This window comes from Adelges cooleyi, unplaced genomic scaffold (assembly GCF_023614345.1).
Source record: "Adelges cooleyi isolate 19-005CV unplaced genomic scaffold, UGA_ACOO_1.1 ACOO_flye_CR_arks_rails_tigmint_CR_PRNA_651, whole genome shotgun sequence".
In the NCBI taxonomy this organism is placed as follows: domain Eukaryota; kingdom Metazoa; phylum Arthropoda; class Insecta; order Hemiptera; family Adelgidae; genus Adelges; species Adelges cooleyi.
The window spans coordinates 3,916,404-3,936,413 of NW_026096352.1; the positions used below are offsets into that span (position 1 = coordinate 3,916,404).

At 28.2% G+C, this 20,010-nt stretch overlaps 1 protein-coding gene across 2 annotated transcripts; it reads right to left on the reverse strand.

Moving 5' to 3' along the window:
- Window positions 1-1,778: 1,778 nt before the first annotated feature.
- Window positions 1,779-16,402, reverse strand: LOC126844855 (cyclin-dependent kinase 12-like). 2 transcript variants are annotated; one of them, XM_050583284.1, is made up of 14 exons: window positions 15,909-16,402; window positions 12,614-12,684; window positions 11,688-12,480; window positions 11,368-11,487; window positions 11,159-11,308; window positions 9,045-10,054; window positions 8,435-8,797; window positions 7,986-8,149; window positions 7,723-7,919; window positions 7,037-7,241; window positions 6,700-6,968; window positions 5,648-5,776; window positions 5,343-5,538; window positions 1,779-3,014 (listed from the first exon to the last, which is right to left on the reverse strand). In XM_050583284.1, exons 3-14 carry the CDS (start codon window positions 12,449-12,451, stop codon window positions 2,904-2,906), a joined length of 3,678 nt encoding a protein of 1,225 aa, XP_050439241.1. In that variant the 5' UTR covers window positions 12,452-12,480; window positions 12,614-12,684; window positions 15,909-16,402; the 3' UTR covers window positions 1,779-2,903. The 2 variants fall into 2 exon arrangements, with proteins under 2 accessions (XP_050439241.1, XP_050439240.1); XM_050583283.1 differs by having other exon boundaries at window positions 11,688-12,684.
- Between the last annotated feature and the right edge of the window lie 3,608 nt (window positions 16,403-20,010).

Consider the following 20,010-nt stretch of genomic DNA (forward strand, 5'->3'; position numbering starts at 1 on the left):
ATTGTACATGTATATTTATGTATACTTTTTTATAAATATATATAGTATATTCATTTTTTCATATAATATTAGACTTGTTTACTTTTAATAAGTTATATTTTTAAAGCATTTACTTTATGATATAGTAATAACTCTTTAAATCACTAGATATTACCTAAATATTTTTGAGGAAAAATGTTTTATTTTATTAATTTTAAAATTTATAATTTCTGTATACTATTATTTATTTATTTATTTCAATCATTTTTTTTCTCGTGCTTTTTTAATTAATAATTATGTTAACATAAATAAAACTTCTTCTTTCCTAATGTCACAATATATATATAATGTATAATTATTTATTTGTACCAAATCATTTACAAATTTGGATTATATAATAGTATATTTGTTCAAAAAAACTAATATTAAAACATTTACATGTGTTTTAGTTTCGTTCTACGATAATTAGTTACTGGAATCATTTGTTTATATGAAAGATATCACAATATTATGTAATTGGGATATTTTCAATCATACTTAGGTGTACAGTGTACATGCAACTTTCATCGACACATATCTTACCATATGGTACCTTAGTACCAGATTTTGATTCCTACAAAAATAATTTTTGTAACAAAGTTATCAACATTTTTTTTTTTGAATTGATTTAAACCAATTGGTCATTTTTATCATTTTTGTAGAGTGTATGTTAGGAAGAAAAATGTTCTAATTTCTCTGTTGAGAAGCGCGGTGACCTATGACATCTTTTAAACTGCTAGATAAATGTCTTCATGTAGCATGTCTATTGTTGAATAATAGACCTGAAAGTCAATAACGAAAAAATTACCACTTCCCTTTAATAAAATAGTCTAATTACTTCCCAACTGGAGTGGGTTTTTCTTTAGATACAGTACTACAGGTTTACAGTGAAGCAATATTACTATTATTGCCAAAACATTCTATGTATATACATTGTATTCTATATAGCATTGAAAAGTACGCTGGCAACCTTTTTATGAAGGGTAGATACGTTTTCATATTTAGTTTTTCACCTTATACTAAAAGCCTTTAGAGCTTAAGGTCTAAAAATTAGACTTAACTGTGGTTTTCAAAAATTTGTTGTCAAATTTGTTTTTATTAAGGAAAAAACTATCATTTATTTAGTGCAAACCACGTTTTTCAGAAAAAAAAGTAATATTTAGTTTTTTTTAATATTTTTATTTGTTATTTGGAATTATTATACATTTTTCAAGCAATCTGTCAAAAACTTCACTCGGTAGTATTCTCAACTAACAAAAACGTCAAAAATGTATTAAATATAAATGTTATTTTTTCACTCTTATAGTTACTAAAAAACTGACTTCTCTGACCCATCGAGTTTGTCAGGTTGACCAATATATATACTTGTTTGACAAATAGGTATTTACAAATTTGTATCGTTTTTGTGAATTTATAGTTTTTTTAATCCTTATGGCTGAAAACGAAAAAGGGAAACCACTCTCTAGGAATTAATTTCTAGAAAGTGGTAACTACTCTAAAATATCACTACCTGCTCAGGAATCTAGCCCTCGCGTATGTATGATTAAATAATAATATAGAAACAATATCACAATAAAATAAAGATTATTAATTAAAAAAAAAAAAACATAGTGAACAACGTTATACATGTTCGGTTTAAGTACATTTGTTTCAAACAATTATTATTTTATCACATATACACGTTTAGTTTGTTTAAAAATAATAATGAGAAGAATATATATGCTAAACATTATATAACATTAAACATACATGTAAAATGTAAATATTATACATAAATACATCTGATATCATAATATACAACCACGGTATAGAAGATTTTCTTCTTCTATACCGTGGTGTAACAATTAAAAAAACTTAATTCACACACATTATTTGAATATTGTTTGTTTGTCACTATTTTTACGTTGTTTTAATTATTGTATTATTATGGTAAAATATAATTACAGTGTCAAATATACACAATAGCATACATAAAACAACTTCTTGTTCATAAACACATTACATTATCCTCCGAAAAATTATCTTAACAACTATTTAGACGTCACGTGACAAAGACAAAACTCTGTTGTACAATACAATATACGAATAAATATAATACCTATTTTAACAAAAATAATGAATGATTTCCGTTTTACAGCCAAGTCATACTTACAACATTGTTTTTGTCCTTAACTTAAACATGAATACTTACAAATTGTACAATATCAAATTTAAACAATACACGACAAGGTTTCCAACAAATTTAAATAGTTCTAGACAGTCTAAAAATTCCATAGAGAAACATAGATTAAAAACCGCACTAAGTTGAAATTACTGTTGAACTATTGTTTGTACTTTGTACCCTGATAATCGATTGTCTGTTTAAAGACAGTTTTAAGCGCGTATTTACATATCATTTTTAAATTTATGTTTAGTACAATACAATTTGGGGTTCGTTTCTTGGAAATAAAAAAATAAAATTACTTATCTCATTTACAAAGTAAGAATGGGCTTCTTTTTTAAAGTAAAATACAAGTATGTATAAACACCGAGTAATAGTATTATAACATCGACAAACAAGTGCCCATCTAGACAATATGTCAAACATATATTTATATAATAAAAAAATATATGCTCTTAAAATCAGAAGAAAATCGATTTACAAATATTATATAATTGTAATTAAGTTCACAGAACAAAAAATATAAAAATAATTAAATTTGAATTTAACTTAAGTCAAAGTTATAAACATAATCAAGATTAATAAAAAATACATGGTTAGTCATTACCCATATAAATTATATATTCACCGAATAACTTTGAAGTAGAATATTATTCAATTAAGATAAACTACATTGAATAAAGTATTATAATAATTAAGAATCAAAACACTTGTATTTAATGACCTAAAATCGTTCAGTAGGTGGTAAAAATGAGTTCACACAAGAGCTGAACTCATTGTTAATTGGCGGAGTAAGATTGAGGTCTTCAACTATATCTAAAGTAGTACTAGTCACCTGAAAAAAAAAGAATGTTTAATTTAAATATCGATTATATTATAAGAGCTGACAAAACAATTAACTAGAAAACTAATCAAAATATTTACAATTAAAAAAAATATATTTAACCTGAAAAATGAGACTATAAAATCACTAATTATTTTATGATAAATATTATTTTTATCAAGTAACAGCCCACTGAAATTAATAAAACTGATAACCTGATACCTTGCTAAAAAAAATCACAAAATATCATAAAAACTATTGTTCAAGTGTCATATTTTAGGTAAAGGTACCTTTTTTCAAATCAAAAAAATGTTGACTAGTTTTGAAGTTTTAATCAAATGCAAAAAATGTTAATCAAATTAATCTTAAGAGTTGAGTTAGAGATCTGAAATTTTAGAGAGTTCTTATTTTAGTAAGTAGGCTACCATAGATTAAAAGGGTAAAGCTTTAGAAAAAAATTTTTTTTTAAACAGTTCTACTTGGGTAATTTATTTTTATAAATTTACTGTAGGTTTGATGAAAAGTAGACATTTATAATGTCCAATAAATTTGCCATCACAACCAATTATTTATTTAGCATGGTTTGCTTCCAACATACAATTAATAATTATGTAAGTCAGATATTAGTACATGCCTTTATATAAACACTTTTTGACACAAACGGAATGTATCATACTTTATTATATATATGTACTACTTCAAATACTAAGAATAAATGGATTAGAGTTAGGCCATAATCATCTATTACAAACAGATTTAGTGTTATAAAAATAACTTATTGATTTATATTCTTATTAATTAAGATCAATTGTTTAATTTTAGTTACAACACAGAGGTAAACTGATATAGGCATAAGTATCGCTGCTCGCAGTTAGATAGCGCACATTAGATCTTTCGGCTAACCAAATCGCTCTTGGCATTTGGTCATAGGTACTTAGACAATCAGAGAGGTTCAGATAAAGTTCTGGAAAAAAACCAGACTATACTCTCTAGAAAAAAGAATTGAAAATTTGATAATAATTTTACATTAAAAAAAAAAGTTATAAGCTAATTTGGTTTTACAGTTATTTTCTTTGGTACAAATAACAAATGAAGTTCGGAAAAACATTTATATTAGTTAGTAAAATATCATTTTAGTACAGAATATTTTATGGACCTTAAATCCGAAGTTATCACAGTGGTGAACAGTTTACATAAATAATAGGGGAAACTTAATTTTTAACCAGGTTACAAGATATATCAAAATAATATTTAAAATTATATGAAATATAAGCCCCTGACCTATATGCTATAGCCAGGGGTTTGTCAATAATTTGAAAGACGCTTTTGGAACAGCTTTATATAAAAAAACGTATGTTACAAAAACCGTCGATGGTGTTCAAAATACATAGCTCTAAATTTAACTGGCTTGTATATTTAACTGTCAAATATACAATGTTTTTTTTTTTTTGGTTATTTGGCAATAATATGTTTACCATCTTAGGTCCCAATTGTATATAATTTAACTTTCAGACATAATTCATTCATACCATGACTGGTCCAACCCCACTATGCTGTGTCTACATTAAGCTGTTCTTTTTTTAACCAATACTAGGGGAGCTTAATAAAATGAAATGTCTGATACGTTTTATCATAACTATGTTACAAATAATAAATTCGAAAATGTCTCTCAACTAATACAGATCAAGTTGTCTTCTTTAAAATTAATAACAGGTAATTTTGCTGCACGAAACCTAACTCTAAGCCTTACACTATATTTAAGCTATACTATTTAAAGTGCAGTACATTTTTTTTTTTAAATATGTAGCGCTAATACCACATTTTACTTGACCACCATCATATAATATTATGTACATTGTACAGTTGAATAACAAATTATTGTGAAAGCAATGCTATAAATAGGTAATTAACACTTATGGATTAATTAGTTTGTATGCAAGTAATTTAATGACTTTACAATAGAATAGTGTAAACTTCAAAAACATCACTAAGGCAAGATTTTAGTATTGCATGAATTGCTTCCGACATATAATAATAATAAATGTCAGATATTAGTACATGCACTTATTATACAGATATCGGAAAAAAATTAATCCAATTGAACATAGTATTCTAGTCAGCTATTTTAACGATGAGTATTAAATTAAAAACTATACTCGATTAAAAATAAAATTAAAACAAATAACAAAATTAATAACTTATAATATTAATGAATAAAGAATGCAGCCTTAATGATACTGTACATTATTCACTATATTAACATATGATTACTTTTTCCCAGTAAGATTTTTACTTGACAACTAGATTAAATTAAGATAATCTAAGTTACAGATTAAATACCTCATCAATTTCTGCATTAGAATTTTTTGGTTTTTCAACATCGTCACTATCAAGTTTGTTACATTCAATGTTAGTATTGCTAACTATTGCTGCTAATGCAATATCATTTTCAACTTCGTTATAGTTATTATTTTCAGAATTTGGTTTGGTGCCTTCAGCAGAATTGTTTCCATTATTTTGCTGATCAGAAGGAACTCTAAAATAGAAGAAAATGTATATTATTTTGTTGTTAATAAATTAAATCCCATAATAATATAATAGCTTGTATTATTAATTAACTAAGTAGATGTTGATTTTATACTAACCCTGGTACCGATTCACCAGTTTCATTATTTTTTGGTTGATTTTCTCGTACCCTTTGATCCCTTTTCCTTTTCTTACTCCATAGTTCATGACAATCCTGCCAAGTTGGTAGTGCTGCCACAACATCCATTCTAAAGTTGTACAAAATTAAAACAAGAATGAAACATAAAGTTGATAAAAAACATATTGTATCAAATGTTTTTGGGAGGGACAGGAATGTGAGGGCAGTATTCACAGTAATCATATAATTTTTTTTGCAATGGATAAAAAAGAACTTTATCCGTGGAGTAGCGTTTTTAGTTTTTTTTTTAATTTTAGCACAATCAAAATTATTCCTTCGTGAAGATACATTTTTTACATTTTTTCATTTGTTTATAAAAAAATATCAAGTTCAAAATAAAAACGCTACCCCGTAGATAAAGTTCTTCTCTATAAATTGTGAAATTGTTGTAAATCTACCATTAATGCTGGCCTCACATACTTGTCCCAAACAAAGCATTTTTTGATAAAGAAAAAATTGTAATTTATCCAATAGAAATGACTGTGATAATCTGACAAAAAATATGATAATTGATGAAGAATCCTCATCACTGTATTAATAAATAAATTTACACTATAGTTCAAATTCAAAATAAAAATTTTTTCTAAAAAAAATTGCCTATACTTTACTCTTTGGAAATAGGCGGTATAGCATCCTCTTAAGGAAAAACACAAGTGTAAGTTTAAACTAAAATATTTAGTGTCGTATTGAGAGCGAGAGGGTGTTGACCTTTCAAGTATAGACACCCTCTTGATCTACAAATTCGCAATCTAAAATATTATTAAAAAAAAGTAATTTATACATTTGTGAAGTAGTAAAATTGTTTGGTGTGTACTAAAAAATTCTATTTCATTACCCGTTAATTTGAATTAAAAAAAATTGTAGAAATTAATTTTAGATCATAAATAGTGGGTGTTTGCATTTGGTGTTGATAATAATGTAGGAAACAATAATTAAAAATTAGTTCTGTGCCAATTATTAGAGCAGTATATAATAAGACGAATTTACACTCACTTTTCTGGTTGTACGTTCTTTAGCCAACTGCATTTTAAAGCTTTGTCAGCAGTAATTCTCTTACTAGGATCTAACTCTAGCATACTGTCTAATAAATCTAATGCTCCATCATTCATAAATGTAAATTCCTCGCGTAAACGTCGACGATGTACTTTTTTTGCTTTCAAGGAATGCCAGAAGGGCAAGTTAATTACTGTAGGCCATACAGCCGGAGTTGGACTTCCACAAAGTCGTGATATAGTTTCTAATTGCATCATTTCTTCATTAGCCTAGAAAAAATTAGTTTGTTTCATCATTAAACTAGCTCAGAAATAATAAATATAAGTTTATTACATACTTGAAATAATGGTTTTTTTAAGAACAATTCACCTAATATACATCCACAAGACCAAACATCAATGGATGTACCATACCTTTCTTCTCCAAGCAGTAACTCGGGAGGTCGATACCATAGTGTTATAACTTTATTGGTGTATGGTCGTTGTCTATCTTGAGCATTATACAATCTAGCCAGTCCAAAATCTGCAAGTTTCACTTCACCTCTAAAACAAAACAAACAAATATAAACTATGCTTATTTATATATAAATACATATTCATAGGCAAAGATCATGAAAAATATCATTGAGAAGGGAGACATAAATATTTGGTAGCAAATAGACACATGGGAGGTTCAGCATCAATAAATTATTATAATGGGGTTAGGCCACTGCCCTAATCTATGCCTACAAATATACTATACTAACTCGGTTTAAAATGAGAAACGAGCTCGGCGGCTATCTGAAAGCCACGTAAAATACTGGTTTTCAGGTAGCCGCCGAAGTCGTTTCTTATTTTGAACAGAGTATATATGAAATGTGTAAACATTGATTTCCTATTAAACAGATTGGCCATTTTATTGTTAAAAACAGCAGCACCAAACATTCAAGCAGGGTAAATAAAAGACTGAGATATTTATGACAATAATATTAGGTTAACCAATCTATTTATAATAAAATCAATAGTATAATGTTAAAATGTGTACTTGTTGTTCATTAAGATGTTGCTGCACTTAATGTCTCTGTGTAGAAAATTTCTACGATGACAATAATTTAGGCCCTCTAGTAACTGGCGCATAATACTGGCATTATGTGTCTCATTAAAATCTACCATTCCCGACTCTAGTAAGCCCATTAAATCATGATCCATGTACTCAAAAACTAAATAAAATGAACCTCTATCCTAAATTTAAAAAACAAATTTATTTAATTACATACTCAAACAATAAGAAAAAATGTTTGTACTCACCTTTTTGAAATCTAAAGCATCTTGCTTGTCAGTAACTATTTCTCTGAGGTTAACAATATTTTTGTGATTTAGTTGACGTAGAATTTTAATTTCACGCACAGCTGTTATAGGGAATCCTTCCTTTTCATTTTCTAGACGTACTTTTTTTAAAGCAACTAAAACACCTAAAGTAATCAAAAAACTTCTATTGGTAAACAACTAAGAGTTGTGACTTGAGGAAGATTTAAGATGTGGTGGTTTCTCGTCACCATCTACGCTCAGAGGTGGCCATTTTTTTCACTAGACAATTAGCCCCGCCCGGCAAGATATATGATTAGCGACTTAACTTCAAATATAAGCATTGCCACGTCAGTCTACTCGACCACATTGCCCCAATTTAAGGGTTAACACTTATGTAATACTAAAAATATATCTTATAACATACAATTTTCAAAAGACTGTTATATTACCTGTAGCTTTATCTTTAGCCTTATAAACTTGACCATAAGTACCTTCACCAATCTGATTTATGACTTCAAACATGTCAACACATTGTTCACCCCAATCAATAGGGCTATTAGCAGCAGCAGATTTTGTACCTCGTCTTCGATGTAACACTTTTGGTCTTTTAATCTTAATATTTGGATCTATAGGGCGAATTGGTCGATTGGAATTTGAAGTAAAAGAAAAACTTTGTGGGAATCCAGTGCCTAAGCCTAACATAATTGACCTTTTAACGACACTTTGTTCGAATCCTGGTAACGGATGAGTATTGGGTGTCATTTCTGGTATTAACGGTGCTTTTCCCTCCATCTTTGGTTCGGGAACAGACCCTAAAAAAAACAGTAATAAGTACATTTGATTTTCATGTTTATGTCTGGAAACAGACTGACATTAGAGCACCAAACACAAAATGTCTTATCATAAAAATAGCTAAAACACTCGAGAAAAACATCAATTATAATTAATATTACTGCATTTGCATTCTGAATCATATGCAAAGGCATTTTTACTATTCTGCGTAAGATAATACATTGTCAAAAAAAATAATGTTTAATAAATATATTTTAATATAATTACCAGGTGGTAAAGGTAAGTCCTTGATACTTTTTCTTGAAAATTTAATCTCAGAATCTGGAGACACGTGATTTTGTAAATCAGCTATAGGTGGCATTGGCACCTTTAATATATCCAAGTTATCATTTTGTACAGTTATATTTTTATCTAGTGGTGATAACTTTGACGAATTTGATGAAATTGATTCTTGTGACTGTTGTACTCCATTCTCTTTATTTTCTACTGTAGGGCTAAAAATAACATTATTTGGATCCTTGGAAGTTGGAATATTATTTGTTTTTACAGAAGTTATTTCTGGTTCAGAGTTGCTGGGTTGCACTGTATTTTCTGATACATTGCCCAGCACACTTGAATCAATATCATCATTTCCATTACTTTTACATGACTTTGAGTTTAAATTATAAATCTCACTGTCTTTTTGTTCGGTTTCCGAATCATCATGAATTTCTACTACTTCAACATCATCACCAGTCTTGTTACTTATTTGTGTTAAACGTTTCATAACCAATTCTTGCCTTTTTCGATCTTTTACTAATTCAGCAAACAGACTTGTTTCACTCATTTTTATTTTTGGCTTAAATTGCTTGGAAGGACTTTTATTCAATCTTTTTCCTTTGGAAGCGGATGAATAATTTTCAAGCGAGTCACTATCTGAGTTTCTATTTCTAGACTCCTTATTTGGAGTAAGTGAACGACTGCGACTACGGACATTTTTAGTTGGCGATCTAAAGTACTTTGAACTGGAACGATTTGAAGGTTTCCTCGATGACCGAGACCTGTGTGGAGAGGATGCAGAGGAATTATGATGAGGGGATAATATTGATGGATAGGACGTATGTTTAGATGAAGATTTTAAATGGATACGAGCTGGAGATTTTTGGCAATGTTTCGGCGAGTGGTAATCATTATGATCATGTCTTATGTGAGGTGAATGTGATCGAGAACGTGATAGCTTTGAACTCCTTAAATGCTCATGATGGCGCCGATCTCCTCGTATGGGACTTCTTGATAATCTGTAACAAGTAAGAAGAACATAAAAGTTTTCATTTTTGTTACCATATTATAAATGAGTATAATTAAATAACAGTTAAACCACAAACAAGTTATTCTTTTACCACAATTTGCTTTTAGCTAAAAAAAATAGTTAAAACAATTCTTTCCAGTGCATAGTATTTCAGTAACAATCCTGCAATTTGTAATATTGGCAAAATATTTTGATGTGTTCTCCTTCTTAAGTATTAATACTTTTATGGAATTCTCATTCCAATTTCCTGAACTCTCTGAACATTTCAAACTTTAAACTATGCCTATTACTACAATTATCCTAGTTATTTTATTTCTTCCACCAGATTGGCTTTGCAATTTAATCACATCAATGCAATTAATTTGATAATTTTAAAATGTAAAAAAGAGTTATTTAAATTTCATGTTACATTTTACATTACATTTCCTTGTTATAAGTAACATGAAAAATTAGTAACCATGTATAATAGTTGAGACTTGAGAATTGTTAAGTAGACTGTTACTACTTATTAGTATATTTTAGTTATGACCATATTAATTTGATTTAAAGTAAAAATAATTTCATACAAATGTATTGTATTATTTTAATCCAAGAAAGTATATAATTACAAACAACTACTAAGCTTATTTTAGGTTGCACAAAAATTTTTAACATTTAGACACACATCAGTTAATATTCTTTTTTTATAATGTTTCTCCATTAGCATCTTAAATTTCTAAAAATAATACCATATTTACCTTATAATAATTTGTAATTCACTGTCTACACTTATTGCTTTGTAATACGCTTAAAACAAGTCATCTTCTAAATATTTACAATTCACTCTCCGTTATAAACTCTCTCTTAATCTAGTATCATTATTAAATGTATATGTATACTTAAATAGGGCAACATTAACATATTTCTTATATAATAAATAATAATAAGATATAATTAGACCATAATTACTTATAATCATTGAGTTGTAATATGTTTATTAACAACAAAAGCTATTCAAAAACAAAAAAAATTGTCTATTGATTGATTAAAATTTTTTATAAACATTCATGCAACCCGTCATCATAAATACAAGTAAATGAAATTTATTATTTACCTATGACTGTGACCAGGTGATCTAGCTTTATCAGTTTTCTTTTTTCGAGTTCTACTCCTTTCATATTTATCACGAGCTTTATTTTTACTGTGTTTTAACCCATCGCTGTCGCATCTATCATTATAATCGTCCATTCGTCTTTTATGGTCACTAAAAATTAAAAAAAAAGTATTTAATAACTAATCAAAAAATACTTTATAAATACAAACCGGCTGTGATGTTTTGGAGTACTCCTTGAACTATAACTGTATCGACCATCTGGAGGTTCAGGGGTACGACTATACTCTTTTCTTGTTTCTATATTTAATAATGATGGGCTCTTCATCCAACTTAAAAAAGAAAGAGGCAATAATAATTTAATAATACAGTTGTAAAAATTGAATCGAGGTTAAAGACCAACCAACTAAATCACAAATATTTATCGTAACCTACAAGACCCACACTATAAAATAGAATTATACTTTAAAACCAATGTTACAAAGTTATTTATATATTTTTGTTAACATAAGCCTGACAGATAATGTGTTACCTTTTTTCTTCTTCTTTTCTAAGGTGCTTGATATGTTTTGCATCTTCATTGTGGGTTGGTTCAACTTTGGAAACAGCTATGCAAGCTGACTGTGCTAATGGTGGAGTATGTGATTCCTCATTGGGGGGATGTACAATACTACAAGACTCAACCAAAGTATCCCCATTGTTTTTGGAAAATTTTAATTCAGGCAGAACAGGAAGCTTTAAGAAACTACTATTACCAAAGTTGGACGAATCAGTTATTTCTTTGATCTCTTTCTTCTTTTTTTTCTTCTTAGAACAAGGGCTAGTGAATTTTTTACTTAGTTTTTTAGATTTTTTGTGTTTTAGTCGTTTTTGCTTAGGAGACGACATTATATCTGTAACACCATTACTTTTGGTAAAGTTTGTTAACACTGAAGATTCATCAGGCAATGAATCCTGTTCCCATTGATTATTTAATACAGAACAGGTTTCTAATAAGGATTTAGGCGAATTTTTTTTAGTTATATGTATATTTTGAACAATTATGTCATTTATAGATTTTTGCTGTCGTGCAACTGCACTCTCCTCAACATCACTATGTATTTCACCTGCTTCAGGACTGCTAAGCTCTTCGGAACTTACATCTGAATATTCAACTAAAGGTTTATTTGATGATGAACCGCTATTTCTTTTGTGTTCTTTATGTTTTAATTTGCGTTTGTTCTTTTTTTCTTTAGACTTGCGATTCAATATTCCTTTACTAGTTGTACTATGTTTTTTTTCTACTACTGGGGGCATATCTATTCATTCCCAGTCAAAAGTGTAGCCTAATTTAATAACATTTTTTTTTTTCTCAGCAAAATAATTAATATAATATTAAATATAACTGTTTAATTCAAAATAAAACGATAAACTGTTTCTTAATGATTTATTTAAGGGTTATTTTGACAGATTACTTACAGCTACTGGATCCCACTTCTTGCTAGTAATAGTGCAGAACAATGTTGCAATTACAATAACTTAATTGGGATCTGAAAAATATAAGATAATTCTATTAAAAACAACACTTAATAAATATAAATAAATATATATATATATATACATACACACACAATTATATATTTTTTATTTTTTCAAGTTAAATCAGTTTTTGTGTGTTTATCTCCATTTAAAAAGGAAGGATCAAACTTTTTTAACGCTTAATCTTATATAGTACTGTAAGTATAAAATTATTAATCTATAATAATTGTAGGATCCAGGGGCAAATCACTTAACAGCTAAAAACTAAAAGCACGGATTCGAAAGTATTCCATCATATAATGTATAAAAAGTTTATCCAAAAACATCAGAAATTTTTTTTAATTTATATATATTACAAGTTTTTGATTTACAGGATAGTATGGTAAAAAACAAGTTTTACAAAATTAAAATAGAAAAATATGTTTAAAAAATTTGCTTTTAAGTGTTGTGCCAATGGACCCTTTAACTGTACAAATAAAAAAAAATTAGTAGACAGCCTATCTAATTTGTTAAGGACACAGCAGGACAACCTGAATTTTTAAAAAGCCAAAATAAGATTTTTATTGTCTCTATACCACTCAAAAGCAATTAACTGGTTTCCAAATATTTCAACTTATTTGGTATAAACGTCTTTACTGAATGATAATCAATAACCAGGAAAATGTATTTAACCTTCCTAAGGAGTGGACATTTTTTTAAATTTATATTGTCTTAGCGTAATTTTTAGACTTGAGGTCTAAAAATACTTGTAAACGACTAAAAAAATTTACTCAAGTCTAATGTCTTATTGACATTGTGGTACAACAGAAAAAAAAAGTTTAGATTGAAAACATTTTAGTAAGATTTAATATCTAATAGTGAAAATATGAACTCAACACTTATAAATACATATCAGATGTATAGTTTTTTGGTTAACTTACCTGTTTTAAATAAATTCACTTGATTGTAAGCTAATGAAAAAATAATAAAAGTACTAATACCTAATAAAATTAAAAAAATAAAATAAATTGATGGCCTCCTGTCAAAATGACTATGTGATAAAATGATGTAAGTGCAAAAACATCTTTAAATGCTTTTTTTTGATAAAAAAAGATATTTAAATATGATTTTTCACTTGGGTCACTTTTGGCATGACAGCACTGAAATGCCAAAAAAATGTGTGCTGTCTACAAATACCTGACTAACGTGATTACAATTAGGTATGCATAAGGATTTATGAAAATAGAGAACTTTATATACAGGGTGATTCTTTTAAAATGGGCCACTCAATATCTCATAGGGTTAAGGTAATAAGATATGTAATTTATTTTTCGTGATTTTTTTATACAATGTGATCTATATTTTTCACAATTTTTTTTGTTTTCACCACTCTTCCAACTTACTTTTTTGATAGCAATTTTTAAAACTTAAATGGTTACGCATATATTTCATTAACTTTTTATATTTAGAATAATGTACTAAAAATATTGAGGGTTGATAACCAGCTTTGGAAAACTATTTTTGAAGTTATAAGAGTTTAAAAGTTAGGATAGGGGAAAAGTGCGATTGGGAAATGAACGCAGATAAAAATATTATAGGTACTACACTCCACCATTTCTTCTGTCCTAAGCTTGAAACTTCAATAACTTCACAAATAGTTAACCGAAACTGGTTATCGACCACTCAAAATTAATAGTACGCTGTTCTCAATTTAAAAAGTTAATAAAATGGATATGTTACCATTAAAAATTCAAAAGTTGTAAAAAAAATAAGTTGGGATTGCGATCAAACAAAAAGTTGAGAAAAATTGAGATCACAATGTGATACGTATAAAAACAATATGAAAAAAAAAATGTAATTTCTTATTAAACCCTATGAGATACTGAGTGGTCCATGAGAAAAGAATCACTCTATATTTATCCATAGAGTAAAATATGAATATTAGTAGAATTTTTAATTTAAAATTAGTTTATATTTAATTGCACGGTCTATCTATAAAAAAAAAGTAATTATTAAAGTCAATCTTTACATGAAAACTGATATTAAGTGCATAACTTGAATTTGTATCTAATATCTTATTTATATCTAATATAAATTAAATGTATTTTTGGAGTTACCAAAGTCTTCCTATTCTTAGTATTCAAATAATTTATAACTGTAAGTTTAATTAAACATTGAAACATATGAACAATATTTATAAAAACTATAATATTCCCAATCAAGTCTCGGTCTTGGGAATACTCTAGGAAATAAAATTCCCAGGAATTTGCATATCACTGGTCCAGAGCCCTATTGATAAGAAAGCCTATACATTTTGTAAAAAAATTTTAAAACCTTGATTTATTGAAAATTAGCAAGCATATGATATAATTACAATTAAATATAATTATATAATTACTTCCTGAACGACTTGTACTTTAAATTTAGAGATAAATTATATGATTGAAACTGCTTCGTTCTGTTATCAGTTTTTTTTTTCAGAATTATATAATATATGGGTCAAAACGCCAAATACAAACGTATGTTTGGAGTATCCCTCCCGGGGAATTTTATGAAACTTATTTGGATTTTTTTTTTATTAATTTGGTCATGGTCGTATAGAGTATTTTTCTTTACTGATTTTTTTTTTGTTGTTATTTTATACTAACTTCGACCATCAAAAAAAAATTATTAAAAATCTGATTTTAATGTAAAATAATCTAAGCTTTCTGAAAAAAAAATTCATCTGTGTATTCGAATAACATAAAGTCATTAAAATGAGTTTATGATCTAAAAGGGAATTTTTTCATGTTGCCCATAATTTAAGAATTTTTCTTATATTTTTACCAGCAAGTTGAGTAAATTTTACAATAAATGTGTAAATTCCTAACTGACTTCTCCATAAAAACGGTTAAAAAAAAAAAAAAAAAAGATAAAAATTCATAGAAAAGTTGTAAAAACAAAAATTATCTTATTATAACACATTATTATTTCATCTATTTTAATTACTGTGATTTTCTTCTCGATTTTTCAAAACAATTATGTGTAAGTATTTTTTTTACTCTGATCAACTTAACCCCCCTACCCCTCGAATTTTGTTTCTAGATGCGCGCCGCATATATCTAGCAACAATAACATTCATAGGAAACAAATAAAAAGTAAAGAACATGATAGTATGGTAATTTCAGTCCTATAATATTGTAATAATACTGTTTATGAACGCATACTGATATGACACATGATTATAGTAATAATAAAAATAAAACAATTGTCTTACCTCAGTACTTGTGTGATTCAAAAACCCGGTTCACTTGTTAAAAAAAAAAGTGATAATAAAAACTTGGCCAACTAATTAATGAAAACACTCAAGTCGCGACCGTCTAAAAACTACTGCAAATGTACTTTTACTGTTGTCAACATTTAATAAAAAATAACAATATTAGCACATGACAATCGTTATGGAATAAAAAATGTTAAGACCATGATGTGCGTGTCTACTGTGTTATTGATGTGTTCATGTTAATCAAAACTTTTGATTAGTTTCGATTGATTAACCGTTTTACTTTCACGGGCGTTTGGAGTTTTACATGAAATTATTGAGTATTCAGTAGGTCGTTTGGCATTTTAATGTTGATTATATTATAATAATATGATTATGTTCTCATCGAGGCGTGCACGGCTAATGTCGGTTATCAGTTAGCTGTGTATCCGGACTCCGGAGTAGCGACTTGTACCCATTCCGTATGTGCGATCTCGGAGCTACTGTGGTTGACCGCCGAGGCCATTTTACTTTCCCCCCCATGTACATTCGTCGTTGTTTAGGTTGGCATATTTTGTAGGTAGCATTGGTACCCAGTTATCGCGGTAAGCGGTTACCTCCACTATCGAAGGCCAAAAGTCGCCGCTCGCGCGCACTTTGCATAAACACTTCGTAGCATGATATAAACATTAATTAATAACTATATTATATCTATATTTTATTATATATTATTAAATATATTAATTGTATTTAATCAATATTATAAATTAACCTTAGACATGATATAACTAACAAGTAATGTCAACAGCTTATCAGCCGCGGAAATTTGCTGGTGGTCACGTCTGGATGAAACCATAAAATATATATTTTTTTTAAGGAATATTATTCACTAAACATAATGTAGACATTGACCTTATACAACTTCTAGACGGAGCATCCGTGTAGTTCCAGCGAGCCCACGTGGCTGCGCTGAAGGCGGGACCTAGTGACGTCACCAGGTCTACTGCTTGAGCGCATACGAGTTCCCAGTTAGGGGGGCGCGTTAAAAAACCGAAAATAAATCGGCATAACCGTATTTTTGCTGAAAAATAAATGATCAGAAACACAAACTAACAGAACTGTACTTACACCAAACTATAAATTAACAGAAAAGTATTGTAGCCGACAAATATTTAAGTCGAAAATAAATCGGCCCAAAAATATTTTAGCCGATCCGTATTTTTGCCGACACTCATTTTAGCCGAAAATAAATCTTCCGAAAATATTTTGACAGAAACGTACTTTAGCCGACACATATTTTTCTTATCAGTTTATTAATCATTATGTGATAAACTATATACCTAATACCTATAACTGATATTGCAAAACATTGTTTTTTAATTTAATTAACACTATTTATATAAGTTGTAAAAGACTGATAGCCATTACTTAATAATTGATTGTGGGCGGCGGACTGTTACAGAAATTCTATATAACAATAATTATGTTATTATTATAAAACATAGGCTTACTTGCCTTATTAGTTTGTATCCACTGGCATATAACATTGAGTCGGCTTATTAAACAATTAATCCCTCTAAATTCATAAAAAAGCCCGTTTTGGTTAGATTATTTAAAAATAATAGATCTCACGAGATCAAGTACTTCAGAAGGGCAATCACGGATGTGCTCGGAGGGCATAGTTCGTAACAGTTTAGCCAATATTTTATATTATGAAATATTAATTATTGCTATCGATTTAATTGTCATACTACATAATATAATACATCATTTTTAATGAAAATATCTTAATAAATATTTAATAAAATCCTCTATTTCTGGACCAACTATTGAATAGAAATTTCATGATTAATTTGGTATCAAACCAAGAGCTAGAGTGGAGATCACAGTAATAGCAGTTACAGAACAATTTTTTTAGGGCCTTGAGCATCGAGAGTGAATTTTTAAAATCATTTGACTTCGAAGATATTATCCGAACTTTTGCAAACGAAAAATCTAAGAAAAAAAGTTATGTATGGATGAAGAGGATAAATAAGTTGACAGTTGCAATGATAACTAGTGACTAATTTTATAATAAATACAAATGTATATTTACCTATAATTATAAATATTATTTATATTCATAAATAAAATTATGCAACATGATATTTTTAATTATTAGTAATTTGTAGTTAAAACCCATCCCCTTAACACTCAACACTGAAAATGTCTTCAATACAAAAATTGTAATATATTTTATTGGTATTAACAAACCGAACAGAGCTGTCATTTGTTATTAATACTTAAATAAATTACCTACCTGGCAATATATAATAATTAAACACCAAAAAAAGTTTTCATATTGTAGCTTTGATACAGAGCTGAGAGGATGGTACGTGTAAGTTTTGAATTGATTTAGAACAGCTACTGGAAAAACACACAAGCGAAATAGTTTGATAGATTTCTATATTTCTAAAAGTAAAAAAGAACCGTGAAAATTAATCTTAATAAGACGCTACTGCCCTGTAATTCGTAATATAATAACAGGATTTGCGCGAATACATACGGTGATTTAATGCTAAATTCACCAAATTTGACATTTAGTGAAATTAATTATTGAAAATTTAAAAACGCTTAAGCACAGATTAAGAACTCTATTTACTGTGAAAATAAGGTTATTTTACAACAATTCCTAGACACTTGTCGATATCGGTGAACTTTAAGTCTGCAACATTCAAACTAAGTGTGAGCGGGCAAAATTTTTACATATTCGTAATCAGCATGCAAAATACTACAGATTAAAAAAAAAAAATAACGAAAAAAAAGGTGTCCGATAAAGTAGATTTGTTTCCAGAGCATTTTCAATAAACGAAAATATCGAGATGTTTTTGTTTTTTTATATCCCGATTAGTTGAAAGACTCTCGCCCACCATAAATAACCTAACCATAGGCAACGTAACGCAAATAAAAATAAAATATTATTTCGGGCGTCACACGTTTTTTAGAATTTGATAAAAAAAACGTAAACAATATCATTGTTCACCTTACTTAATGTTCGTGTCTATTAACATTCCTTTTTGGATTTTTAACTTGTTTTAAGTTTTTCACATGTTAAAAATCCAAACGTACCGCCGACCACGACCTACGAAGGGTAGTGGGTACTGTGTGTCGACAACGGACGGTAAAATAACGCGCATGCGCAGAACCAAAACGAGTTACTCAGCGCCTGCGCAAACACAATGAATACGGCACAGAAGTGTCGGCAACATTATTTTCGCTGTAAATATTGTTCTGCTAAATTTTTTTCGGTTAACATATGTTTCGGCTTAAAAATTGTTTGAATAAAATATTTTCGGAATTATTATTTTTCGGCTATAATAATTTTCGGTAAAATTATGGTTGTACAAAATATTTTCGGTTTTTTTATAGCCCCTCATATCAAAATGACCAACGATTTGCAAAGATAAGGTACAATTTATAATAGTATGCTAACAATGTCAATAATAACAATTGTCTGAGTGAATAAAAAAATAATAATGGGAAATTTAACATTAGAGGATTAAAAGCGGAATTTCTCGTCTGCCTATCTCACGCGCAACATTAAAGTTACTAATTTCTTTTTCCCATTATACCTATTGATCTACTGGTGCGGTAAGATTTTGCAAACTTTGAAGTTTGTCATAAAGTTTTTTGATGTCAGGCATTTTTTTAATTTCGGAATTCAATAATTTCCAAATTTTATTTAAAAATTAAATATATATAGTGTTTGAATTCTGAAATATTTCATGTGAAACATTTCAAATGAAATATTAGATTTTTATTTATTTTTTAATTTAACTATTTGGCCCTACTGCCTTTCATAATAAATAGGTATCCCGCCAACTTAAAAGATAACAGTATTATCATTCTCAACGTGCAATCGCAAATCACTATTCACTGTGGCACATAAATCATAACACATTAAGTGATTTAACTTTTACGTAATACGTTCAATTAAGTGTAATATAAGTACACCGTTTTTTTTCCTTAATATATTGTAATAAAAAATATTATAGCAAAAGAAATATTTTCAATATTGCTAAATACAAGTTTTATAGAAAAAATGTATGGTAGTGTGAAATATTTAATTTGTTTTATTTAA

Excerpts from the sequence above, each read along its gene's own strand:
- LOC126844855 (XM_050583284.1), bottom strand. The coding sequence starts at position 12,451 with ATGCCCCCAGTAGTAGAAAAAAAACATAGTACAACTAGTAAAGGAATA. Across the intron at positions 11,488-11,687 it reads AGAAAAGAAGAAGAAAAAAG|TTGGATGAAGAGCCCATCAT; the intron begins GTAACACATTAT and ends TTCTTTTTTAAG. Across the intron at positions 5,777-6,699 it reads AAGAACGTACAACCAGAAAA|AATGGATGTTGTGGCAGCAC; the intron begins GTGAGTGTAAAT and ends GTACAACTTTAG.